At 43.5% G+C, this 23156-nt stretch overlaps 1 protein-coding gene across 1 annotated transcript in view; it reads right to left on the reverse strand.

The window, feature by feature from the left end:
* LOC311140713 (receptor-type tyrosine-protein phosphatase U) overlaps nt 1-23156 on the reverse strand; it is a gene marked incomplete at its 3' end in the record, with an annotated part of 426520 nt that overhangs the window by 88019 nt on the left and 315345 nt on the right. Inside the window, exons 13-18 of the mRNA XM_084175898.1 lie at nt 22314-22350; nt 12104-12242; nt 7308-7337; nt 6962-7116; nt 5381-5568; nt 2679-2802 (exon numbers count right to left, since the gene is read on the reverse strand). Coding sequence (XP_084032024.1) covers nt 2679-2802; nt 5381-5568; nt 6962-7116; nt 7308-7337; nt 12104-12242; nt 22314-22350 — 673 coding nt within the window. The remainder of the gene's footprint in view (nt 1-2678; nt 2803-5380; nt 5569-6961; nt 7117-7307; nt 7338-12103; nt 12243-22313; nt 22351-23156) is intronic.

A 23156-nucleotide genomic window follows, 5' to 3' on the forward strand; every position in this document is an offset into this window, starting at 1 on the left:
TCACCAGAGGAACAGAGGAGGACTAGAATAAGGATACGGCTAAAGGCTTTAAGAACTGGTCTTCTGGTGCGTTGGGTACATAGAATAAAGGGGGCAGATTTCCGGCCGTTGTAGAAAAGATTCAGGGCATTATGTACAGAAAAGGATATGGAAGGATATGAGTAAAGTGGAGGTAAACCTAAGCGTTGGGTAACAATGAAAGAGATAGCATCACTGGAGGCACCGATTGAGTCGGTCTCCGCGTGTATGGGGGGTGGGACAAAGGAGCTATCCAAGGCAGGTTTAGCTGGGCTGGGGGATCTACAGTGAAATAGTACAATTAGAAATAACCGAAACAGCAATAAGCAAACCATATTGACATGGGAGAGAGGCATAAAGCAATCACAGGTGTAATTTGAGAGGTAAGACAACAGCTGGTAATGACGACACATGTTTAGCTGAGGCTAAACATAAACAGGATGCGGTACCGTAAAAAGGAACAGTACAGCAGGCATCAGCTGTATAGCTGAGTTATCATAAGGTCCGGTGAACAGCAATAGGATAGTTTGGAGGTAGTTCAGGGGCTGCTAAAGCACTAGCGAGCAAGAGGCCACAGCTAGCGTGTGCTAGCGGGCCGGGGCTAGCAGATGGAATCTTCGTGGTCGATGTCGTAACGGGAAGCCTGTTGTAACCACATCAGACGATTTCGTCGGCAGACCAATCGTGTAGGATCGGCTGGGCTCTGTGTCAACACTAGGTGGTCCCGTCCGGTTGACAGAGAGGTAGATAGCCGGGAGATGGGCCTAGCTCAGGATGATTAGCCAAACCACAACGTCCATTTTGTTGCAGCTAGCTGGTAGCGATGAATCCGGAGTTAAAGGTCCAGTGATTCAGTGATTCCGGCAGAAAAACTGATATGTTCTGGGTCGATAACGCGCTGTGCAGACAGTGTAGACTGGCCGAATAATAGTCCAGGCTAGAGCTGGCTGGTAGGTGGTGCAGGCCACGGACAATGGTGAAAAACCGCTAACGGTAGCTAATAGCAAGTAGCTAGTTAGCTGGCTACTCCCGTCCGGTAGACCGAGAGGTAGATAGCCGGGATATGGGCCTGGCTCTAGGCTAGCTCGAGGCTAACTGGTGCTTGCATCGGGGGCAGTGGTGATTAGCCAAACAGCAACATCCATTCGGTTGCGGTTAGCTAGTTGCGATCCGGTGATTAATGTCCAGTGATTAAATTATTCCGGCAGAAAAATCCAATGTTCTGGGTGAAATACCGCTAACTGTGGCTAGTAGCTAGTTAGCTGGCTAGCTAGTTTCAACTGGAGATTCTAGATAAAAGGTAAGTCAATAATAGAATCCGTTCCACATTGAGTGAGGCGGGTTGCAGAAAAGTATATTTTGTAGAAGGATGAAAAGTCTGATAGGGAAATATGTACGAAAAATACAAAAAAACAGGGTATTTACAGGCTATTTACAGACACACGATAAAAACAGGACTGCACTACTACGCCATCTTGGATTTCTGTATGCATGGGTGTCCGAGCTGCGTGCTTGTATTTTAAACAGACAGCTCGGTACATTCAGCTTGTCAACACCTCTTACAAAAACAAGTAGTGATGAAGTCAATCTCCCTTCCACTTTGAGCCAGGAGAGATTGACATGCATGTCATTAATTTTAGTTCTCTGTGTACTTTTAAGGGCCAGCCGTGCTGCCCTGTTCTGAGCTAACTGCAATTTTTCCAAGTCCCTCTTTGTGGCACCTGACCACACTACTGAACAGTAGTCTAGGTTCGACAAAACTAGGACCTGTAGGACCTGCCTTGTTGATAGTGTTGTTAAGAAGGCAGAGCAGTGCTTTATTATGTACATACTTCTCCCCATCTTAGCTACTGTTGTATCAATATGTTTTGACCATGACAGTTTACAATCCAGGGTTACTCCAAGCAGTTTAGGCACCTCAACGTGGTCAATTTCCACATTATTCATTTGTTGCTGTAGTAGCTGATGTGTATATTGTTGAGTCATCTGCATACATAGACACACTGGCTTTACTCAAAGCTAAATACCCTGGTAGGTTGACTGACAACCTGAACCAGGTTGCAGGCACTTGTTACAGTTTGAAGTTTTTTCTTGAGTGGACAGCTTGATGAGAGCCAGTCAATATTTAAAATCACCCAGAAAATATACTTCTCTGTTGATACCACATACATTATCAAGCATTTCACACATATTATCCAGATACTGACTGTTAGCACTTGGTGGTCTATAGCAGCTCCTTCAAGACTGTTGCAAAAGCATTTCTCATGAAGCTGGTTGAGAGGATTCCAAGAGTGTGCAAAGCTGTCATCAAGGCAAAGGGTCGCTACTTTGAAGAATCTAAAATTTAAAATATATTTTGTTTAACACTTTTTGGTTACTGCATGTGTTATTTCATAGTTTTGATGTCTTCACTATTATTCAACAATGTAGAAAATAGTAAAAAATAAAGAAAAACCCTTGAATGAGTAGGTGTGTCCAAACTTTTGACTGGTACTGTATATATATATATATATATATATATATATATATATATGTATTTTTACCTCAGGTTCTTCCACCGAGGTAAAAATACCTATTTTACATGGAAGACCTGACTAAAAGATCCTACATTTCATCACAAAATAATATAACACATATTTGTGATTGACAGTGTTGCTTACGGTGATCAGTGCTTTCGTCATAAGAGGGCTGGCATGTCCATGATGACTTACATCCCATCAACGTGTCATGCCTCTCTTTAGTTTTGTCCTTCTTTTTGGTGCAGTCCCAGCCATCAAAGAAGCTCTGTAGAAGTATAGGGACGTATATGTTAATGATCCTATCACCAATACCATCCTTCCCCTATCGGTTCAAACATACTTACAATGCTCTTACAGGTCTCTTCTAAACCATTATATCTGCCTTTGTCTGTTGTGTTTGAGCGACGTAAGGGGGAAATTGAAAATTCATGGGTATAATTGGAGCACTATCTTTCAAGTAGTGAGCCAATGCATACGTCATGACGGTGTAGTGCTATTCAAAGACCATTTGGACTGAAAGGGAGTTTAAAAGCATCATAGATGACAAGTAGCCACCTGTTCACATTAACTGATCATGCAGAACATGTGGAAGAGCCTTAGCTTTATGTTCACACACAGAGAGAGCACTCTAGTGAATCTCATACGTCCTGCCTAGTCACGGCCCCATGCACAACTCTGTTCCAAGACGCTCCTCTCCTCTCATCACCATGCCCCACTATGCCATCCCCTGACAGTCCTGACTCCACGGCAACCCCAGCAGCGGGATCCAGCTCTCTTATGCGCTCATCAGCCAAACTACTCCTCTCCCCTCGTGTGTGGGGCCAAGTTCCCCCCCACACACACACACCCCTCTGGTTGTTCAGCCACCAGGGGGGACTCTGGGTGAATCCAAGCCTGAGTCCTGCATGCTGAGCAGGGGATTACAACCCCGCTTCTCCCCACAGAGAGAGAGAGTAACCAGGCAAACCCTGCCTGGGATTACACCAACCCCCTCACTTTTCCCCAATATAGACGTGGAGAGTAAGGCCCATGGATCGGGGGGGGGGGGGGGTGCAGGGAGGGAGAGAGGAGTTAATTGGTTCTGAGTATCACACAAAAAATGAAGAGTAAAACTCTGATGAAAGACAAAAACGAGACACAGTGAAAAACAGTCTGAGCCGTAAAATAACTGTGCTATGAATAATTTTGCTGCAGTTATTTCAAATTATCGCTGTCTTTTTTCTCCCCCAGTCAAATATTACTGTGTCAACCATCCCACTGGTTTTGACTACTTTCTTTTTTCCTAATCATATAATGACAGTATAACTCAACATCCTGAGGACATAATTGAAAAACTGGCTCAATTCTTGGCTGTGATCTGTGAAAACAGCTCTTGTTGTGTTTACTTCATTCCGCACACAAACCTTCTATCTAGACATACAATCAATAGATCTATTATGCCTTTCAAGCTTTGCCTCAAGGTGATGCCCTGTACAACATTGTGAATGCCTGAGTTCTCTAATGTATATTTTAGTGTTTACCTGCAGGTGACTGCAGTGGGAATTCAGACATGCCAGTCCCTTACAATGCACTGCAGAGAGCTGATCAATATCTCTGAATGTCCTACATTGGCATTCCACTGGGAAATAAAGCCTAGGCCTGTCAGGAGAGCACGAGCTGATAGGCCTCATTGTTTTCAATTGTAATGGAGAGAGACACATATAGAGCAAATACAGGGAGCTGAATATAGATTTTTGTAGTGGAGAGTGTTTTGCCGTGGGGGACAGTTTAATGAGTCTACAAGCAGAGTTCCAGAGGGGCAAGCATGTAGCCAGGGAGAAATTGGGGGAGTGAGATATTTTCTCTCTTTTACTTGACATGTGACAGGGAAACCACAGGCGACAGACAGGGATAGAGCTCACCCCAGAGTCTGCTCTCAACTGGAGTAGTATCCCACCGAGGGGAAATGTTTCAGGGCTCTGTGCCCTCCAAAATGTGGCCTGACGCATCCAGACAGCCATGGAAATCAGCCGTTACAGAGGTACTGGAATAATAAGTGTTGCTTGTCTCTCTCTACCTACAGTAAAGTACAGACTCAGTTCCACAGTCTGCATGTCGAGAGATAAGTGAACCGAGTGAGACTCTCCTTAACACACACTCCCTGATGCATAAAGAAGTTTGGAACAGAGCCTGTAAGTCCCTCCAGGCTTCTCTCCTTAATTGCAGGTCTGATTTCACAAAATGTCTCCCTCGTTGTGCCGTGCACCACTTAAGAACCACTCGGTGGCATCCTATACATCACACCCCAGCCACTTGGCAGTGGTGGAGCCCAAAAACCTCTATTGAGAATTCTCCTCCAACCAGAGTCCAGAGGATTTTATTTTATCAGTGTGGTACTGGAGGACAGCCAGGGGTTGGGAGCCACCAAGCCCTCGATGCCCAAGCAGTTGGCGGTCACTGGGCTGGGGAACAAAGGGCCTCCTGGTCTGGAGAACCCCTGGGGATTGGGGGGCTTCATCAGCTACACTGCTACAGCCACTCTGACAGAGGGGCTATATGAGCTCCAGACAATGATGATTTATTAATAGTCTCACAGTCAACTTGGTCCAAGAAGTGTCTTTTAACCCTGATCATACATTTTTGCAGTCTGTGAGAACTGGGATGTGAGTGATAACTTCACACAATCTGACTACTAAATGCATAATCTCCCTGTCTACAATTTTGACTTGTAAATTATGATTTATTCTACATTTTAAACCCCTAAACAGTGTATGATGACATGACTACAAACTTGTATTTTCTCACACCTTACCCAGCAATACACCCTTACACCACAACCATGCCTCTGTCTCCATACTTCCTACCTCGTACTCCTGTTTGAAGCCGTAGCCCTCTGCAGTTTTCATCTGGTTGATGTGCTGTAGAAGGTCGGCCACGCGCACAGCAGGGTGGAGCTGACCCGTGTGGTAGGGTGAACCCTTACGCCCACACTGGCGTCGCGGCGAACTCCCCAGAAGACTACTGGATTCGTTCACTGAGCTACGCTGCTCACCTGTGAGAGGAGGACAAAGGAAGGTGGCACCATTAGGCATGGAGTTAGACACAGAAAACGTGGTCTCCGAAATTGAGTAATATGTTCGCAACTTGATTTTTCATATGAAACTCCTGTTGACGTCAATGCCAGTCCATTTTCCATAGGATATAGGTATACAGAAAACTGTATGGTGTCAGAATGGACCCAGCTACTGTATGTATTATTTAAGTTGCTGACAGTAAAGTGACATTGGTTTGTTATATAGGCTTGTTTGGGTAGTAATATTTAATTGAGATGACACCATCTATTCTATCTCTTTGATTAACTATTAAGTACACCAGGGCCCGGTTGCATAAAACATCTTAAGTGTTTCCCTTAAGGAATCATTTTCCCTTACCTAAGGGAATTGTTTAAGGGCGTTGCATAGAGCCCCTCAAATATTTCCTTAGTTTGAAGGTATGTATGGCAGAAAGAGTATCTGGTTACCATGGAGATGGCCTGATTCACTGACTAAACGTCTCCTCAAAGAGATCGCTTTCATTTTGTGAGAAAGCAAATAGAATTACAATCAAGACAGGATAAACAAATTGTTTCAGAATATAATAAACCACATTTCTTGTAGTTACTTTTTTCTCAACTTGTTTATATTGCTTTCTAGTACGTCAAGCTATCTTACAGAGTAGCTATAGCTAACTAGCCAGCTAGCCATGGATTGTGTACCTTCCATTGTTTAGCTAAGTAGCTAGCTGGTTGATGTTTTCCTTTTGTAACCAGAGCAGATGAAGGCAACATTCACCTCCACAAATGCTGTTTACATCCATACTGAATGAAGCAGTTAAGGGACCTCATGGGCACCCTTAACCTTTTCACTTAATTTAAGGGGGGAATTCACCTTCAATGTTTTGTGCAACTGACTTAAAGTTAAGGAAACTTTAAGGGAAAATATAGGGGGGAAATTAACTTAAGGTGTTTTATGCAACCGGGCCCAGGACATGAAAAACCATTCTTTCCATTTCTGTTATGCACCTTAATATTTCAAGATATCGAGATGAGAAGGAAGATGACTAGAATCACAAATAATTTTCTATCCTGAAGGTGTTTCACTTTACTTCTGCTTTCAATTTTATTTTTCTCGTTATCTTATTTTAGACTGTGGATCTGCTGCAGGGAGTACAGCCGCTTCTGAGGTACATGAAGCTTTTCTAAGACTAAATGGATGTTGTGGGAGGTATAAAGCTCACACACAATATTGTGGGAGCGTTTGATGAACATTTTGGGAAAAGCTTGTCCTAAGTGATTATGTGAGTGAATATTTTTGTCGTCAGGTGTCCCAGGAATGCATCATAGCTTGATTGATGGTGTCTTCTTTTTTTATTTGAGAGGTGTGTGTGTGTGCACGTGTATGTCTTACTGCGCGTGCTGCAGGTGTGTGCATCCATGAAAGAGAGGGCCATGCGCTCATCCTCCTGCAGGGTACTCTGGTCAGTGAAACTGCGCTCCATTGAACCCATGTGACTCTTCTCCTGACGGTACGTTATGGGCGTCTTATTTATGTTCACTGGCTTCCTACAAACACACACACACACAGAGAGACAGAGAGAGAGAGACAGAGAGAGACAGAGACAGAGACAGAGACAGAGACAGAGACAGAGAGAGATTTATTTGGCCACAAACACTTCTTTGGCAGACAGAGAGCACAAGCATGTGAATGATCGATTGGCAAAACAATGGAAAGGAAGGAGGGTGGCGTCACTTACGGATAGTACGAGTAAGAGTAGTAGTCCCTTCTGGCGAGTGAGCGGGAGGGAGGGCAGAGAAAATACAATCAAGAGAAAGAAGAAGAAGAAAAATAAGATGTGAGATGCAAGAAATGCCGGCCGGCCGAGGGATGGATTCATTAACGTGAAAATGGCAACGGTCTCTGCAACGTGTAGTTGGACCGTGTGACTCCTGCATTTACCACGCGGTGACAGGACCAAACCACAGCCAAAGCAGCTAGACCAGCCTCTAATTGAATATGTCACTGTGTTCCCCTTTAACAGGTAAACTATGTCGCTTCCTGCCAGAGCAAATGTAGCAATCATCCAGCTAAGAGCAAACTTCATGGTGGCTTAGTGGAGTAATCTGGAATAATGTGTTGGGGCTAGCAGCACTTGCTGCTTTCTTCTCCAGGGTTGTGTGTGCCATAGGTGTGGACTTGAGTCATATGACTTGACTTGAGACTCGATTTCATAGAAAATAAAATAACTTCAGCCATATTTTTCATAGGCCTGGATACACTACATGACCAAAGCTATGTGGACACCTGCTTGTTGAACATCTCATTCTAAAATCATGAGCATTAATATGGAGTTGGTCCCCAGTTTGCTGCTATAACAGCCTCCACTCATCTGGGAAGGCTTTCCACTAGATGTTGGAACATTGCTGCGGGGACTTGCTTCCAGTCAGCCATGAGCATTAGTGAGGTCGGGCACTGATGTTGGGCGATTAGGCCTGGCTGGCAGTCGGTGTTCCAATTAATCCCAAAGGTGTTCGAAGGGCTCTGTGCAGGCCAGTCAAGTTCTTCCACACCGGTCTCGACAAACCATTTCTGTATGGACCTTGATTTGTGCATGGGAGCATTGTCATGCTGAAACAAGAAAGGGCCTTCCCCAAATTGTTGCCACAAAGTTGGAAGCACAGAATCATCTAGAATGTCATGTAGCGTTAAGATTCCCCTTCACTGGAACTAAGGGGCCTAGCCCGAACCATGAAAAACAGCTCCAGACCATTATTCCTCCTCCACCAAACTTTACAGTTGGCATTGTGCATTCGGGCAGTTAGCGTTCTCCTGATGGTGAAGTGTGATTCATCACTCCAGAAAACGCTCCAGAATCCAATGGTGGAGAGCTTTACACCACTCCACACACACTTTTCATTGAGCAACGTTGATTTTAGGTTTGTGTGCGGCTGCTCGGCCATGGAAACCCATTTCATGAAGCTCCCAACAAACAGTTATTGTGCTGACGTTGCTTCCAGAGGCAGTTAGGAACTCGGCAGTGAGTGTTGCAACCGAGGACAGACAATTTTTACGCGCTTCAGCACTCGGCGGTCCCGTTCTGTGAGCTTGTGTGGCATACCACTTCGCGGTTGAGCCGTTGTTGCTCCTAGACGTTGCCACTTCACAATAACAGAACTTACAGTTGACCAGGGCAGAAATTTGACAAACTGATTGTTGGAAAGGTGGCATCCTATGACGGTGCCACGTTGAAAGTCACTGAGCTCTTCAGTAAGGCCATTCTACAGCTAATGTGTTCCTATGGAGATTGCATGGCTATGTGCTAAATTTTACACACCTGTCAGCAACGGGTGTGTCTGAAATATATATGTATATTGTGGCATACCGCGGACAAGCCACCAGGGAGAGACTCGTCGAGGACTGGTGACAGATGGAGTCTACATCACGCGGCGGTGGCTCCTTCTGCTGGATGTGCCATGTCTTGACGGGTCCTCAGGCCAGGACTAATTGGGGCTGGTGAGTAATCAAGGGGCTGATTGCTCACCAGCGGTATGGGGCCCATAAAGCTGCCAGGAGGGCAGCACAGGGGAGCGGTTGGAGGTAGTAAGAGGTTGCTACCGGATAGACGTCCTCACGGTCTGCTAGAACCAAGGGGCTCGGTGTTCTACCCCAGAGGAGAAAGCATTTCGCGGAACCCAGAAGAGGTCTCCTGGAGGAGACCTGTTTCTTTTATTTTTCTTTGTTGTTTTCAAATAAACACCCTTGAAACTGAGGTATCACACTTGTGTCCGTGTCTGATCTGTGTAAACATTTAGATCAAACCCCCTGGTCTGCCACAATATATAGTGTATTTTAATAGGCTACATATAGGGAAAGGGGATTACCTAGTCAGTTGCACAACTGAATGCATTTAACGAAATATGTATTCCGCATTTAACCCAACCCCTCTGAATCAGAGAGGTGCGGGGTCTGCCTTAATCAACATCGTCGGCATCCGGGGAGCAGTTGTTGGGGGTTAACTACCTTGCTCAAGCGCAGAACGGCAGATTTTTCCACGTTGCCGGCTCAGGGATTCGAACCAGCGACCTTTCGGTTACTGGCCCAACACTCTTAACCGCTAACCTGCCGCCCACAGTATGTTAGTTACACTGGTAAGGCATTTATGATGAGAAAACTGTTTTTTTATTGAACTACTTGGGGGAACCTAACCGGAACCAACAGGAACCTTTAATCAATTACTTTTCATATCCTCTCCATAGCCTTGCAAATGCTACATTAGAGAGCTACTGATGCTTTAACAGACTGGAAACAATATGAACTGAGTTATCATAGGTACACTTCAACTGTGAGAGAAGGAATCTAAAACAATAATCCAGAAAATCACATTGTATGATTTTTAAGTAATTCATTTGCATTTTATTGCATGACATAAGTATTTGATACATCAGAAAAGCAGAACTTAATATTTGGTACAGATACCTTTGTTTGCAATTACAGAGATCATACGTTTCCTGTAGGTCTTGACCAGGTTTGCACACACTGCAGCAGGGATTTTGGCCCACTCCTCCATACAGACCTTCTCCAGATCCTTCAGGTTTCGGGGCTGTCACTGGGCAATACGGACTTTCAGCTCCCTCCAAAGATGTTCTATTGGGTTCAGGTCTGTAGACTGGCTAGGCCACTCCAGGACCTTGAGATGCTTCTTACGGAGCCACTCCTTAGTTGCCCTGGCTGTGTGTTTCGGGTCGTTGTCATGCTGGAAGACCCAGCCATGACCCATCTTCAATGCTCTTACTGAGGGAAGGAGGTTGTTGGCCAAGATCTTGCGATATATGGCCCCATCCATCCTCCCCTCAATACGGTGCAGTCGTCCTGTCCCCTTTGCAGAAAAGCATCCCCAAAGAATGATGTTTCCACCTCCATGCTTCACTGTTGGGATGGTGTTCTTGGGGTTGTACTCATCCTTCTTCTTCCTCCAAACACAGCGAGTGGAGTTTAGACCAAAAAGCTATATTTTTGTCTCATCAGACCACATTACCTTCTCCCATTCTTCCTCTGGATCATGCAGATGGTCATTGGCAAACTTCAGACGGGCCTGAACATGCGCCAGCTTGAGCAGGGGGACCTTGCGTGTGCTGCAGGATTTTAATCCATGATGGCGTAGTGTGTTATTAATGGTTTTCTTTGAGACTGTGGTCCCAGCTCTCTTCAGGTCATTGACCAGGTCCTGCCGTGTAGTTCTGGGCTGATCCCTCACCTTCCTCATGATCATTGATACCCCACGAGGTGAGATCTTGCATGGAGCCCCAGACCGAGGGTGATTGACCATCATCTTGAACTTCTTCCATTTTCTAATAATTGCGCCAACAGTTGTTGCCTTCTCACTGCTTGCCTATTGTCCTGTAGCCCATCCCAGCCTTGTGCAGGTCTACAATTTTATCCCTGATGTCCTTACACAGCTCTCTGGTCTTGGCCATTGTGGAGAGGTTGGAGTCTGTTTGATTGAGTGTGTGGACAGGTGTCTTTTATACAGGTAACGAGTTCAAACAGGTGCAGTTAATACAGGTAATGAGTGGAGAACAGGAGGGCTTCTTAAAGAAAAACTAACATGTCTGTGAGAGCCGGAATTCTTACTAGTTGGTAGGTGATCAAATACTTATGTCATGCAATAAAATGCAAATTAATTACTTAAAAATCATACATTGTGATTTTCTGGATTTTTGTTTTAGATTCCGTCTCTCACAGTTGAAGTGTACCTATGATAAAAAATTACAGACCTCTACATGCTTTGTAAGTAGGAAAACCTGCAAAATCGGCAGTGTATCAGATACTTGTTCTCCCCACTGTAAGTGAATTTGTCCGAATACCTTTGCTCCCCTAAAATGGGGAAACTATGTCCAAAAAGTGCTGTAATTTCTAAGCGGTTCACCCGATATGGATGAAAATACCCTCAAATTCAAGCTGACAGTCTGCACTTTAACCTCATAGTCATTGTCTGATTTAAAATCCAAACTTGTGAAGTATACAGCCAAAATAAGAAAAAATGCTTCACTGTCCCAAAAATTATGGAGGGCACTGTATCATTCATGATATAAAAAATACATTTCAATATAGAGTGGGACATTAAAAAGCGGGCAAAACCCAGACACTCCCCTCAGGGTAGTATCAAGTCACTCCTGTGAAAGGGAGTATATGAGTAGGGTGTAACATCTGGGTCATATGCCACCATAAAGGTGGGTGGGGCGCCCCTCTCGTTGTCACCACCTGCGGGGAGGTGAGACCTTTGGGAGCTAGTGGCTAGGCTAATCATCTCCTAAAGCACACCTTTTCCCTCCCAATTATCCTCTCATTTATGGGTCACGCCGCTGCCCGGCGTGCATAATTAAGTGAGTAATTGAATTGTATTCGCCTTTAATTAAATATTTCACACTCAGATAAGCCCTGCAGATGAGAGCGGTGTGGTCCCTCTGGTACACCATAAGGGAACGGGATGTACACGCTGTGTGGTAATCATGTGCCTCTGAGGTGTTATAAAAATGTGGGCCAGTGACTCACCCCTTCTTGATGATGATGATGATGGCCCCCAGGAGCAGGATGAGCACCACCAGGCCCCCAGCACACACCCCCAGGATCAGCCCCATCTCCTCTGAGTGTTGGGACACCTCCAGAGCCCGCCGGTGGTCCTTACAGGCCGCTGAGAGAGAGGGATGAAGGGAGGAGGGGAGAGGCAGAGAGAGGGAGAGAAGAAGGGAGAGAGAAAGGAGGGGGGACAGAGAGGGGGGCGGAGAGAGAGAGAGAGCAAGAGAGCGAGAGAAACAGAAGGAAGGAGAGATACAGACAGAGAGGGATGAGAGAGGGGGACAGAAAAAAAGAAGGGAGACAGAAAGGAAGAAATGTACAGGCTTAAAATGCAGATCAATAATCAATGCTTATCATACACAACAGCCATCACTCTGTCAAATCCTGACCCGTAACATCACAATGGCTGCATTCACACTAACCAACATGACTGCTGAGAAAATATAGAATGTTTCAAAACAGACTGACTCTTCACCGCCACATCTGCGCATTCATATGCATGGTTTACTTTATTTCTATGGCAGTATGTTTCAATGGACGATTGTTACATATTGAAACTCTGTCTGGATACCAGAATGTATGATAAAAACATTTATAATAGGCTAATCATACTGGGTATTTCTCTGCTCTTTTTATAGCCATGGGGAAAGGTTTGCGTCTCCTTCGACAACAAAAGCCCTTTGTGATAAACAGGAAAGGAGGGTTGAAATATACTGTATGAGGCCAGGGATAAAAGTTGTCTAGGACTGGGGGAATGTTTTGTGGAGGATCTTCACAAACTTGCCACACTGAGAACCTGGGTATTGTTCAATGGGCACCAAACACAAGAACACAGACTGAAATAGAGAGAGCCTACCTGGACCTTTTCGTTTTCAATTGTGTGCCCTAATGAATGTGACTTTGCTTGAAGACAAAGAGATTCTGTACAACCGCGTTTTTGTGTAAGAAATCCAAGACAATACTAATCTAAATCCAAGACTATAGTGTTGTTTATTTAAATCCACACGAGTACAGTAGACTATGGGTGGCAGGTAGCCTAGTCATTAAGAGCGTTGGGCCAGTAACCGAAAGGTTGCAAGTTCGAATCCCCTAACCGGCAAGGTGGAAAAATCTACTGTTCTGCCCTTGAGCAAGGCAGTTAATCCCAACAACTGCTTTCTTGGGCACCAATGATGTTGATTAAGGCAGCCCCCAACACTTCTCTGATTCGGTTGAATGTATTCAGTTGTGCAACTGGCTAGGTATTCCCCTTTCCCCCGTATAATTGCAAGGTGCCCCAGTGTCTGTGAGATACGGTAAAGGCCATTATTATATTAACTCCTCTCACTGGTACAAAGCTCTACACTTATGGAAATGGTAGGAGAACCAATACACTTTTTTTGTCTTGTAGCAGGAACCCACTGATCTACTTTCTCTGTGTAGTGTCAGCCTCTCCTTACGGCCCAAGCAGCCCTGAAACCAGCCCTACTGTGCCTTTTGGAACAGCACAGCCATTCTCTAGTGGAGGAGAAAGTCAGAGCTGGCCTAAGGAAACAGGTCTAGATAGCTAGCTAGTGGTTGGAATGAAGAGGCTCACAAGGGCAGAATGAGATCTGGGGCAGAGGAAAGAGGAAAGGGAAAAGGAGCCATGTTTTAGCCCTCTCCTTGTGCAACCAGGCCCAGGGGCATTTCACCGACCTCATCCCTATGGGGGAGAATATCAGGACGAGATCTAGTTTTCTTACAGGAATTTTTGGAAAGGTTTCTAGTTGATGCCCAGGGTTTGTTAATGAAACATCACCAAGTACATGACTCGTTGCATTTGATCAATACTAAGGGATAGTCCCAAAGTTTTAGCAGCCATGTATGTACTCTGACTCAAATGTTTTTACAGTCTATCACATTTATTCATTGGTGTAGAGTTCATGTAGACTAAATGGACTCTGAGCTATGTCTTCCCTGACAGAGAGGATACACCTGCCTTGGGGTTCTGTACACGAGTATCACAGGTAATCTTTTTGTGTATCACAAGTATGCTTGACATACAAGGGTGACAGGTATAACTACAGTGGCTTGTGAAAGTATTCACCCCCCTTGGCATTTTTCCTATTTTGTTGCCTTACAACCTGGAATTAAAATGGATTTTTGGGGGGTTTGTATCATTTGATTTACACAACATGCCTACCACTTTGAATAATAATTAATAATAATTAGTCATTTAGCAGACGCTCTTATCCAGAGCGACTTACAGGAGCAATTAGGGTTAAGTGCCTTGCTCAAGGGCACAGACAGATTTTTCACCTAGTCGGTTCGGAGATGCAAAATACTTTTTTTGGTGAAACTAACAAGAAATAAGACAAAAAAAATAGAAAACTTGAGCGTGCATAACTATTCACCCCCCCAAAGTCAATACTTGTAGAGCCACCTTTTGCAGCAATTACAGCTGCAAGACTCTTGGGGTATGTCTCTATAAGCTTGGCACATCTAGCCACTGGGATTTTTGCCCATTCCTCAAGGCAAAACTGCTCCAGCTCCTTCAAGTTGGATGGGTTACGCTGGTGAACAGCAATCTTTAAGTCATTACACAGATTCTCAATTGGATTGAGGTCTGGGCATTGAATAGGCCATTCCAAGACATTTAAATGTTTCCCTTTAAACCACTCGGGTGTTGCTTTAGCAGTACGCTTAGGGTCATTGTCCTGCTGGAAGGTGAGCCTCCATCCCAGTCTCAAATCTCTGGAAGACTGAAACGGGTTTCCCTCAAGAATTTCCCTGTATTTAGCGCCATCCATCATTCCTTCAATTCTGACCAGTTTCCCAGTCCCTGCCGATGAAAAACATCCCCACAGCATGATGCTGCCACCACCATGCTTCACTGTGGGGATGGTGTTCTCGGGGTGATGAGAGGTGTTGGGTTTGCGCCAGACATAGCGTTTTCCTTGATGGCCAAAAAGCTCAATTTTTGTCTCATCTGACCAGAGTACCTTCTTCCATATGTTTGGGGAGTCTCCCACATCATTAACCATGTTTGCTTATTTTTTTCTTTAAGCAATGGCTTTTTTCTGGCCACTCCTCCATAAAGCCCAGCTCTGTGGAGTGTACGGCTTAAAGTGGTCCTATGGACAGATACTCCAATCTCCACTGTGGAGCTTTGCTGCTCCTTCAGGGTTATCTTTGGTCTCTTTGTTGCCTCTCTGATTAATGTCCTCCTTGCCTGGTCCGTGAGTTTTGGTGGGCGGCCCTCTCTTGGCAGGTTTGTTGTGGTACCATATTCTTTCAATTTTTTTATAATGGATTTCATGGTGCTCCGTGGGATGTTCAAAGTTTCAGATATTTTTTATAAACCAACCTTGATCTGTACTTCTCCACAACTTTGTCCCTGATCTGTTTGATTTAAATTACAGGTTGTAATGCAACAAAATAGGGAAAACACCAAGGGGGATGAATACTTTTGCAAGGCACTGTAATTCAGCCAGCCTCCCTTCAAAAAGTATTCATACACTTTGACTTATTCCACATTTTGTTATGTTACAGCCTGAACTCAAAATGGATTACATGGATTTGTTTCTCTCACCCATCTACACACAATACCACATAATGACAAAGTGAAAACATGTTTTTTGAAATTTTTGCAAATGTATTGAAAATGAAATACAGAAATATCTAATTTACATAAGCATTTAAACCCCTGAGTCAATATTTTGTAGAAGCACCTTTGGCAGCGATTACAGCTGTGAGTCTTTCTGGGCAAGTCTCTAAGAGCTTTCTACACCTGGATTGTGAAATATTTGCCCATTATTCTTTTCAAAATTCTTCAAGTTCTGTCAAAATGGTTGTTTGTCATTGCTAGACAACCATTTTCAGGTCTTGCCATAGATTTTCAAATAGATTTAAGTCAAATCTGTAATTTGGCCACTCAGGAACATTCACTGTCTTCTTGGTAAGCAACCCCAGTGTAGATATGGCCTTGTGTTTTAGGTTATTGTCCTGCTGAAAGGTGAATTCATCTCCCAGTGTCTGGTGGAAAGCTGACTGATCCAGGTTTTCCTCTAGGATTTTGCATGTGCTTAGCTCCATTACATTAATTGTTTTATCCTGAAATATTCCCGTCCTTAACGATTACAATCATATCCATTACATGATGCAGCCACCACTATGCTTGAAAATATGGAGAGTGGAACTCAATAATGTTGTATTGGATTTTCCCCAAATTTATTCAGGACAAAAACTGACTTGCTTTGCCACATTTCTTGTAGTATTACGTTAATGACTTGTTGCAAACAGGATGCATGTTTTGTAATATTTGTATTTGGTACAGGCTTCCTTCTTTTCACTCTGTCATTTAGGATAGTATTGTGGAGTAACTACAATGTTGTTGATCCATCCTGTTGATCCATTCTCCTGTCACAGCCATTAAACTCTGTACCTGTTTTAAAGTTACCATTGGCCTCATGGTGAAATCCCTTAGCAGTTTCCTTCCTCTCCGGCAACTGAGTTATGAAGGACGCCTGTATCTGGGTGTGTTGATACACCATCCAAAGTGTAATTAATAACTTCACCATGCTCAAAGGGATATTCAATGTCTGCTTTTTTTATTAATCTACCAATAGGTGCCATTCTTTGCGAGGCTATGGAAAACCTCCCTGATCTTTGTGGTTGAATCTCTGTTTGAAATTCACTGCTCGACTGAGGGACCTTACAGATAATTGTATGTGTGGGGTACAGAGATGAGGTAGTCATTCAAAAATCATGTTAAAGACTATTATTGCACACAGAGTTAGTCCATGCAACTTATTATGTGACTTGTTAAGCACATTTTTACTCCTGAACTTACAATGCCTTTGGAAAGTATTCAGACCCCTTGACTTTTTTGTTAGGTTATAGCCTTATTCTAAAATTGATGAAATTATTTTTTTCCCTCATCAATCTACACACAATACCCCATAATGACAAAGCAAAAACAGGTTTTTAGAATTTCTTGCAAAAAAACCCCCAGAAAAATTACATTTACATAAGTATTCAGACCCTTTACTCAGTACTTTGTTGAAGCACCTTTGGCAGCGATTACAGCCTCGAGTCTTGTTGGGTTTGACGCTACAAGCTTGGCACACCTGTATTTGGGGAGTCTTCTCAAGCTCTATCAGGTTAAATGGGGAGCGTTGCTGCACAGCTATTTTCAGGTCTCTCCAGAGATTTTCGATCAGGTTTAAGTCCGGGCTCTGGCTGGGCCACTCAAGGACATTCACAGACTTGTCCCGAAGTCACTCCTGCGTTGTCTTGGCTGTGTGCTTACAGTCGTTGTCCTGTTGAAAGGTGAACCTTCGTGCCAGTCTGAGGTCCTGAGAGCTCTGGAGCAGGTTTTCATCGATCTCTCTGTACTTTGCTCTGTTCATCTTTGCCTCAATCCTGACTAGTCTCCCAGTCCCTGCCACTGATTGTGCAAGGTTACCTCGATATGTGACGCTTGGCATTCAGGTCAAAGAGTTCAATCTTTGTTTCATCAGACCAGATAATCTTGTTTCTCATGGTCTGAGAGTCTTTAGGTGCCTTTTGGCAAACTCCAAGTGGGCTGTCATGTGCCTTTTACTGAGGAGTGGCTTCCGTCTGGCCACTCTATCATAAAGGCCTGATTGGTGGAGTGCTGCAGAGATGGTTGTCCCGTCTCCACAGAGGTACTCTAGAGCTCTGTCAGAGTAAACATCGGGTTCTTGGTCACCTCCCTGACCAAGGCCCTTCTCCCCCGATTGCTCAGTTTGGCCGGGCGACAAGCTCTAGGAAGAGTCTTGGTGGTTACAAACTTCTTCCATTTAAGAGTGATCGAGGCCACTGTGTTCTTGGGGACCTTCAATGCTGCAGAAATGTTTTGGTACCCTTCCCCAGATCTGTGCCTCAACAAAATGTTGTCTTGGAGCTCTACGGACAATTATGGGACCGAGAGAATGAAAAACAGCTTCTATCTCAAGGCCATCAGACTGTTAAATAGCCATCACTAGCACATTAGAGGCTGCTGCTGCCTATTGAAATCACTGGCCACTTTAAGAAATGGAACACTAGTCACTTTAATAATGTTTACATTACTCATCTCATATGTACAGTGGGGAGAACAAGTATTTGATACACTGCCGATTTTGCAGGTTTTCCTACTTACAAAGCATGTAGAGGTCTGTAATTTTTATCATAGGTACACTTCAACTGTGAGAGACGGAATCTAAAACAAAAATCCAGAAAATCACATTGTTTTTAAGTAATTAATTTGCATTTTATTGCATGACATAAGTATTTGATCACCTACCAACCAGTAAGAATTCCGGCTCTCACAGACCTGTTAGTTTTTCTGTTTCCTGTTCTCCACTCATTACCTGTATTAACTGCACCTGTTTGAACTTGTTACCTGTATAAAAGACACCTGTCCACACACTCAATCAAACAGACTCCAACGTCTCCACAATGGCCAAGACCAGAGAGCTGTGTAAGGACATCAGGGATAAAATTGTAGACCTGCACAAGGCTGGGATGGGCTACAGGACAATAGGCAAGCAGCTTGGTGAGAAGGCAACAACTGTTGGCGCAATTATTAGAAAATGGAAGAAGTTCAAGATGACGGTCAATCACCCTCAGTCTGGGGCTCCATGCAAGATCTCACCTCGTGGGGCATCAATGATCATGAGGAAGGTGAGGGATCAGCCCAGAACTACACGGCAGGACCTGGTCAATGACCTGAAGAGAGCTGGGACCACAGTCTCAAAGAAAACCATTAGTAACACACTACGCCATCATGGATTAAAATCCTGCAGCGCACGCAAGGTCCCCCTGCTCAAGCCAGCGCATGTCCAGGCCCATCTGAAGTTTGCCAATGACCATCTGGATGATCCAGAGGAGGAATGGGAGAAGGTCATGTGGTCTGATGAGACAAAAATAAAGCTTTTTGGTCTAAACTCCACTCGCCGTGTTTGGAGGAAGAAGAAGGATGAGTACAACCCCAAGAACACCATCCCAACCGTGAAGCATGGAGGTGGAAACATCATTCTTTGGGGATGCTTTTCTGCAAAGGGGACAGGACGACTGCACTGTATTGAGGTAAGAGCATTGAAGATGGGTCGTGGCTGGGTCTTCCAGCATGACAACGACTCGAAACACACAGCCAGGGCAACTAAGGAGTGGCTCCGTAAGAAGCATCTCAAGGTCCTGAACCCAATAGAAAATCTTTGGAGGGAGCTGAAAGTCCGTATTGCCCAGCGACAGCCCCGAAACCTGAAGGATCTGGAGAAGGTCTGTATGGAGGAGTGGGCCAAAATCCCTGATGCAGTGTGTGCAAACCTGGTCAAGACCTACAGGAAACATATGATCTCTGTAATTGCAAACAAAGGTTTCTGTACCAAATATTAATTTCTGCTTTTCTGATGTATCAAATACTTATGTCATGCAATAAAATACAAATGAATTACTTAAAAATCATACAATGTGATTTTCTGGATTTTTGTTTTAGATTCCGTCTCTCACAGTTGAAGTGTACCTATGATACAAATTACAGACCTCTACATGCTTTGTAAGTAGGAAAACCTGCAAAATCGGCAGTGTATCAAATACTTGTTCTCCCCACTGTATATACTGTATTCTATAATATTCTACTGTATCTTAGTCCATGCCGCTCTGTCATTGCTTGTCCATGTATATATTCTTAAATTCCATTCCTTACTATATTTGTGTGTATTGGGTATATGTTGTGAAATTGTTAGATATTACTTGTTAGATATTACTGCACTGTCGGAGCTAGAAGCACAAGCATTTCGCTACACCCGCAATAACATCTGCATGTGACAAATAAAATTTGATTTCTTTTGAATTCCTTCGACCTCATGGCTTGGTTTTTGCTCTGACATGCACTGTCAACTGTGGGACCTTATATAGACAGGTGTGTGCCTTTCCAAATCATGTCCAATCAATTGAATTTTCCACAGGTGGACTCCAATCAAGTTGTAGAAACATCTCAAGGATGCACCTGAGCTCAATTTTGAGTCTCATAACAAAGGGTCGGAATACTTACGTAAATAAGGTATTTCTGTTTTAAATTGTTAATACATTTGCTTTCGCTATAAAAAGCTGTTTTCGCTTTGTCATTACAGGATATTGTGTGTAGATTGCTTTTAGAATAAGGCTGTAACGTACCAAATGTGGAAAAAGTCAAGGGGTCTGAATACTTTCCGAAGGAACTGTATATACGCTTGCCATAAGAAAGGGGTTGCATACTTATTGACTCAAGACATTTCCGCTTTTCATTTCATATTAATTGAAAAAATGACGAAAAACATAATTCCACTTTGACATTATGGGGTATTTTGTGTAGGCCTGTGACAAAACAATATCTATTTAATCCATTTTAAATTCAGGCTGTAACACAACAAAATGTGGGAAAAGTCAAGGGGTGTGAATACTTTCTGAAGGCACTGTAGTTGGCAGAAAATGTATTAAATACTTTGTTCCTACCAACACAGAGAGATGGAGAAGTCATATATAACTTCAATTCATCATGTGGAATACAGGAGTAGGCCTATATTTTTCATGCTAATAACATATCTGACACCCTGGACAGATACGACCGTCATGACACATTTAGTCTGAGAATTTCTATTAAGCCAAACATTATATTTTTTCCACATTAATCCATACACCTGCCGGCTGGCTGAGAATGGAAATTGGCACTTAGAGGAGAAATGGAAGTCTATTGTTGTGTTGGGGGCTGCCAAGAGATTGTTAATCAAACTGTCACCTGGAAGTTGATATGTAATCTCCAGCTTTGTTATCTAAACCCAAATAATTTGCCTCCACTTTGCTGGTGTTAGGCTGTTTAAAAGTAATGCTTCACAACCAGTAAAATCAGGTGATACAGCAGCAACCATGTTTAACGTTAGAGGGATCACATATATAAAAAATGACTAAGCACTGGTACTGATGTGTCGTACCTTGAAATGTAAAATAATCTGGGGTATCCTATTGGTCAGTTTAGTTACATCAGTTGTGGTTTCTAAAGTTGGCCTTCTTACTTAACCCTGTCGAACATCATATTATTTCCTGTTTTTCAAGCAGGATGTTAAAAAGCTGATTAAAGTATCTAATGTTGATTATAACCCATTTTAAAGCTATTTTGGGGGTTAAAATACAATGTGGCTGAATGTTCAAATACATTTTCATAGGGTTCTCATCAAGGCCCTTTATGTTTACTTTATTTCCCTCTCTCTCTCGCGTTGCCTTCCCCTTCAGTATGTGCCAGAGAAAAGAGGCACGTACTGTGTAAAGTTCATCAATGTGTCGAGGCGTAATTAATCAAAGCCCAACTGGGTGTCTGTGAGGAGCAGATGGAATGAGACGCAGAGCTAAAATGGCTGGCCTTGCCTTTTGGCTTCATGCTTCAAGAGCGCCTGGTCTCTTCTTTATTCAGTCACAAAAAGAGGCCTTCACCGAAAAGTACACCTCGCCAAGTCAATTTACTAGCAAGACTAGCTTACTGTTGCAGCACTATGATAACTATAAATACATTACTTTTAGTCACTACGATCCGACATCGCACACCAGCAGAGGGGGAGAGCCTGTCGTGCCATCAGTACTCAGAGTCAATTTCTATGCCCTTTTCATGTCCCTTTGAGTACCTGTGGCAGGGTGGGAGAGAGTGGGAGGGAGGAAGAGGGGAGAAACATTGCTCATATTGATGGGCTCAAGTAGTTCCATATGTATTTTTGATGTGAAGGGCCCTTCTTGAGCAGACAGGGGTCAAAAGCCCTCAGATGTTTCCCTCCCCCTCTGCGTAGTGTAGCTGTCTGACAGGAATAGTGGAACTGCCTTTGATATTGCTGTGTCCCCCCAAACAAACATGATGAAAGCCTGACCTCGAATCTTTCCCTGCTTGCTGTCCTTTTCTCTGAAGGCAAGGAGAGGAAAGCTCACAGGAGTCTGGCACATCACTAAACAACATGGATCTTCAGAGAAATCCCGCTGCTTGTCCTGCATGCTAAACTCCATCTACTGTACATGTCTGGAATACCAGCACAAAAACTAGGGTTCGGACCTGAACCCAACACATCTTTTCATCTTTGGAGTTGCATTTAGAGTGTAAGGTCAACATGCTATAGTAAAGCCTACAGGACTTCAGAGACTCAGGGAGATCCATGGAAGGTCACCGTATTGTTCAATGAAAATATTCATGTTGAATTACCTTTGCGGGCTATTCGGATGCAGTTTATTCTGGTTTCCTGAAAAAAATTGAGAATACAGAGATCAGAGGTGGGAACATTGCCAATGCTTTGCATCCTGTAGAATGCAGGCAGTAACGATGCACCTAGCATGAAAGAAAATATAAGAAAGAATATATAATTTTGGCTGAACGATAATGAAAATGCTATTTTTACAATAAAATCACAAAGCAAATTATCTTCAACAGATGAAAATAAGACAAACATTCACTGTAGGATTTTCTTACATCTTTAGGGACCAGCATATTGGATTGAATGACACTCAAAATAGAGGCCCATGAGTGGAATACTGAGGAGGCATTCAATCAGCTAAAATGATAGTCACTTATAAAGATATAACACCAGTGAATGTCAAACAATATGTAAGCCAAAAGCTGAGGTGAAGTGTTTAAAGAGAGAAAGGAGGATTTGCTGAAAGGGAAATTAACCGAATTGAGAAGATGGCGCTGGACCAATATGCCGCTATAAAAAGGAATTCATTTCCTTCAAATTTCAGCTGATGACATCTTGGTGTTATGAAAAGGACCTTTGTCAAACAACACTAATGAGATCCAAGACCGTAATCCAATTCCGTTTTGCCACCTCGACGAGGAGATGCATTATCAAATTAAGATTTACAGATGCTAATTCAGGCCATATGGGACAATTATGCAAATCTGCCCATCCGGAATGGAGCAAGAGCCCTCCTCTCAAACTGCGGCTAAATTGCCATTTTAATTGAAAATCTATTTCAAGCTGATTTCCTCCTTAACCCACTCTTAAACCTATGGTGCTGTTTTTTTTTTGACTAAAAAACACAGACACAT

The sequence above is a fragment of the Coregonus lavaretus genome (assembly GCF_964263955.1).
Source record: "Coregonus lavaretus genome assembly, chromosome: 13".
NCBI lineage: Eukaryota > Metazoa > Chordata > Actinopteri > Salmoniformes > Salmonidae > Coregonus > Coregonus lavaretus.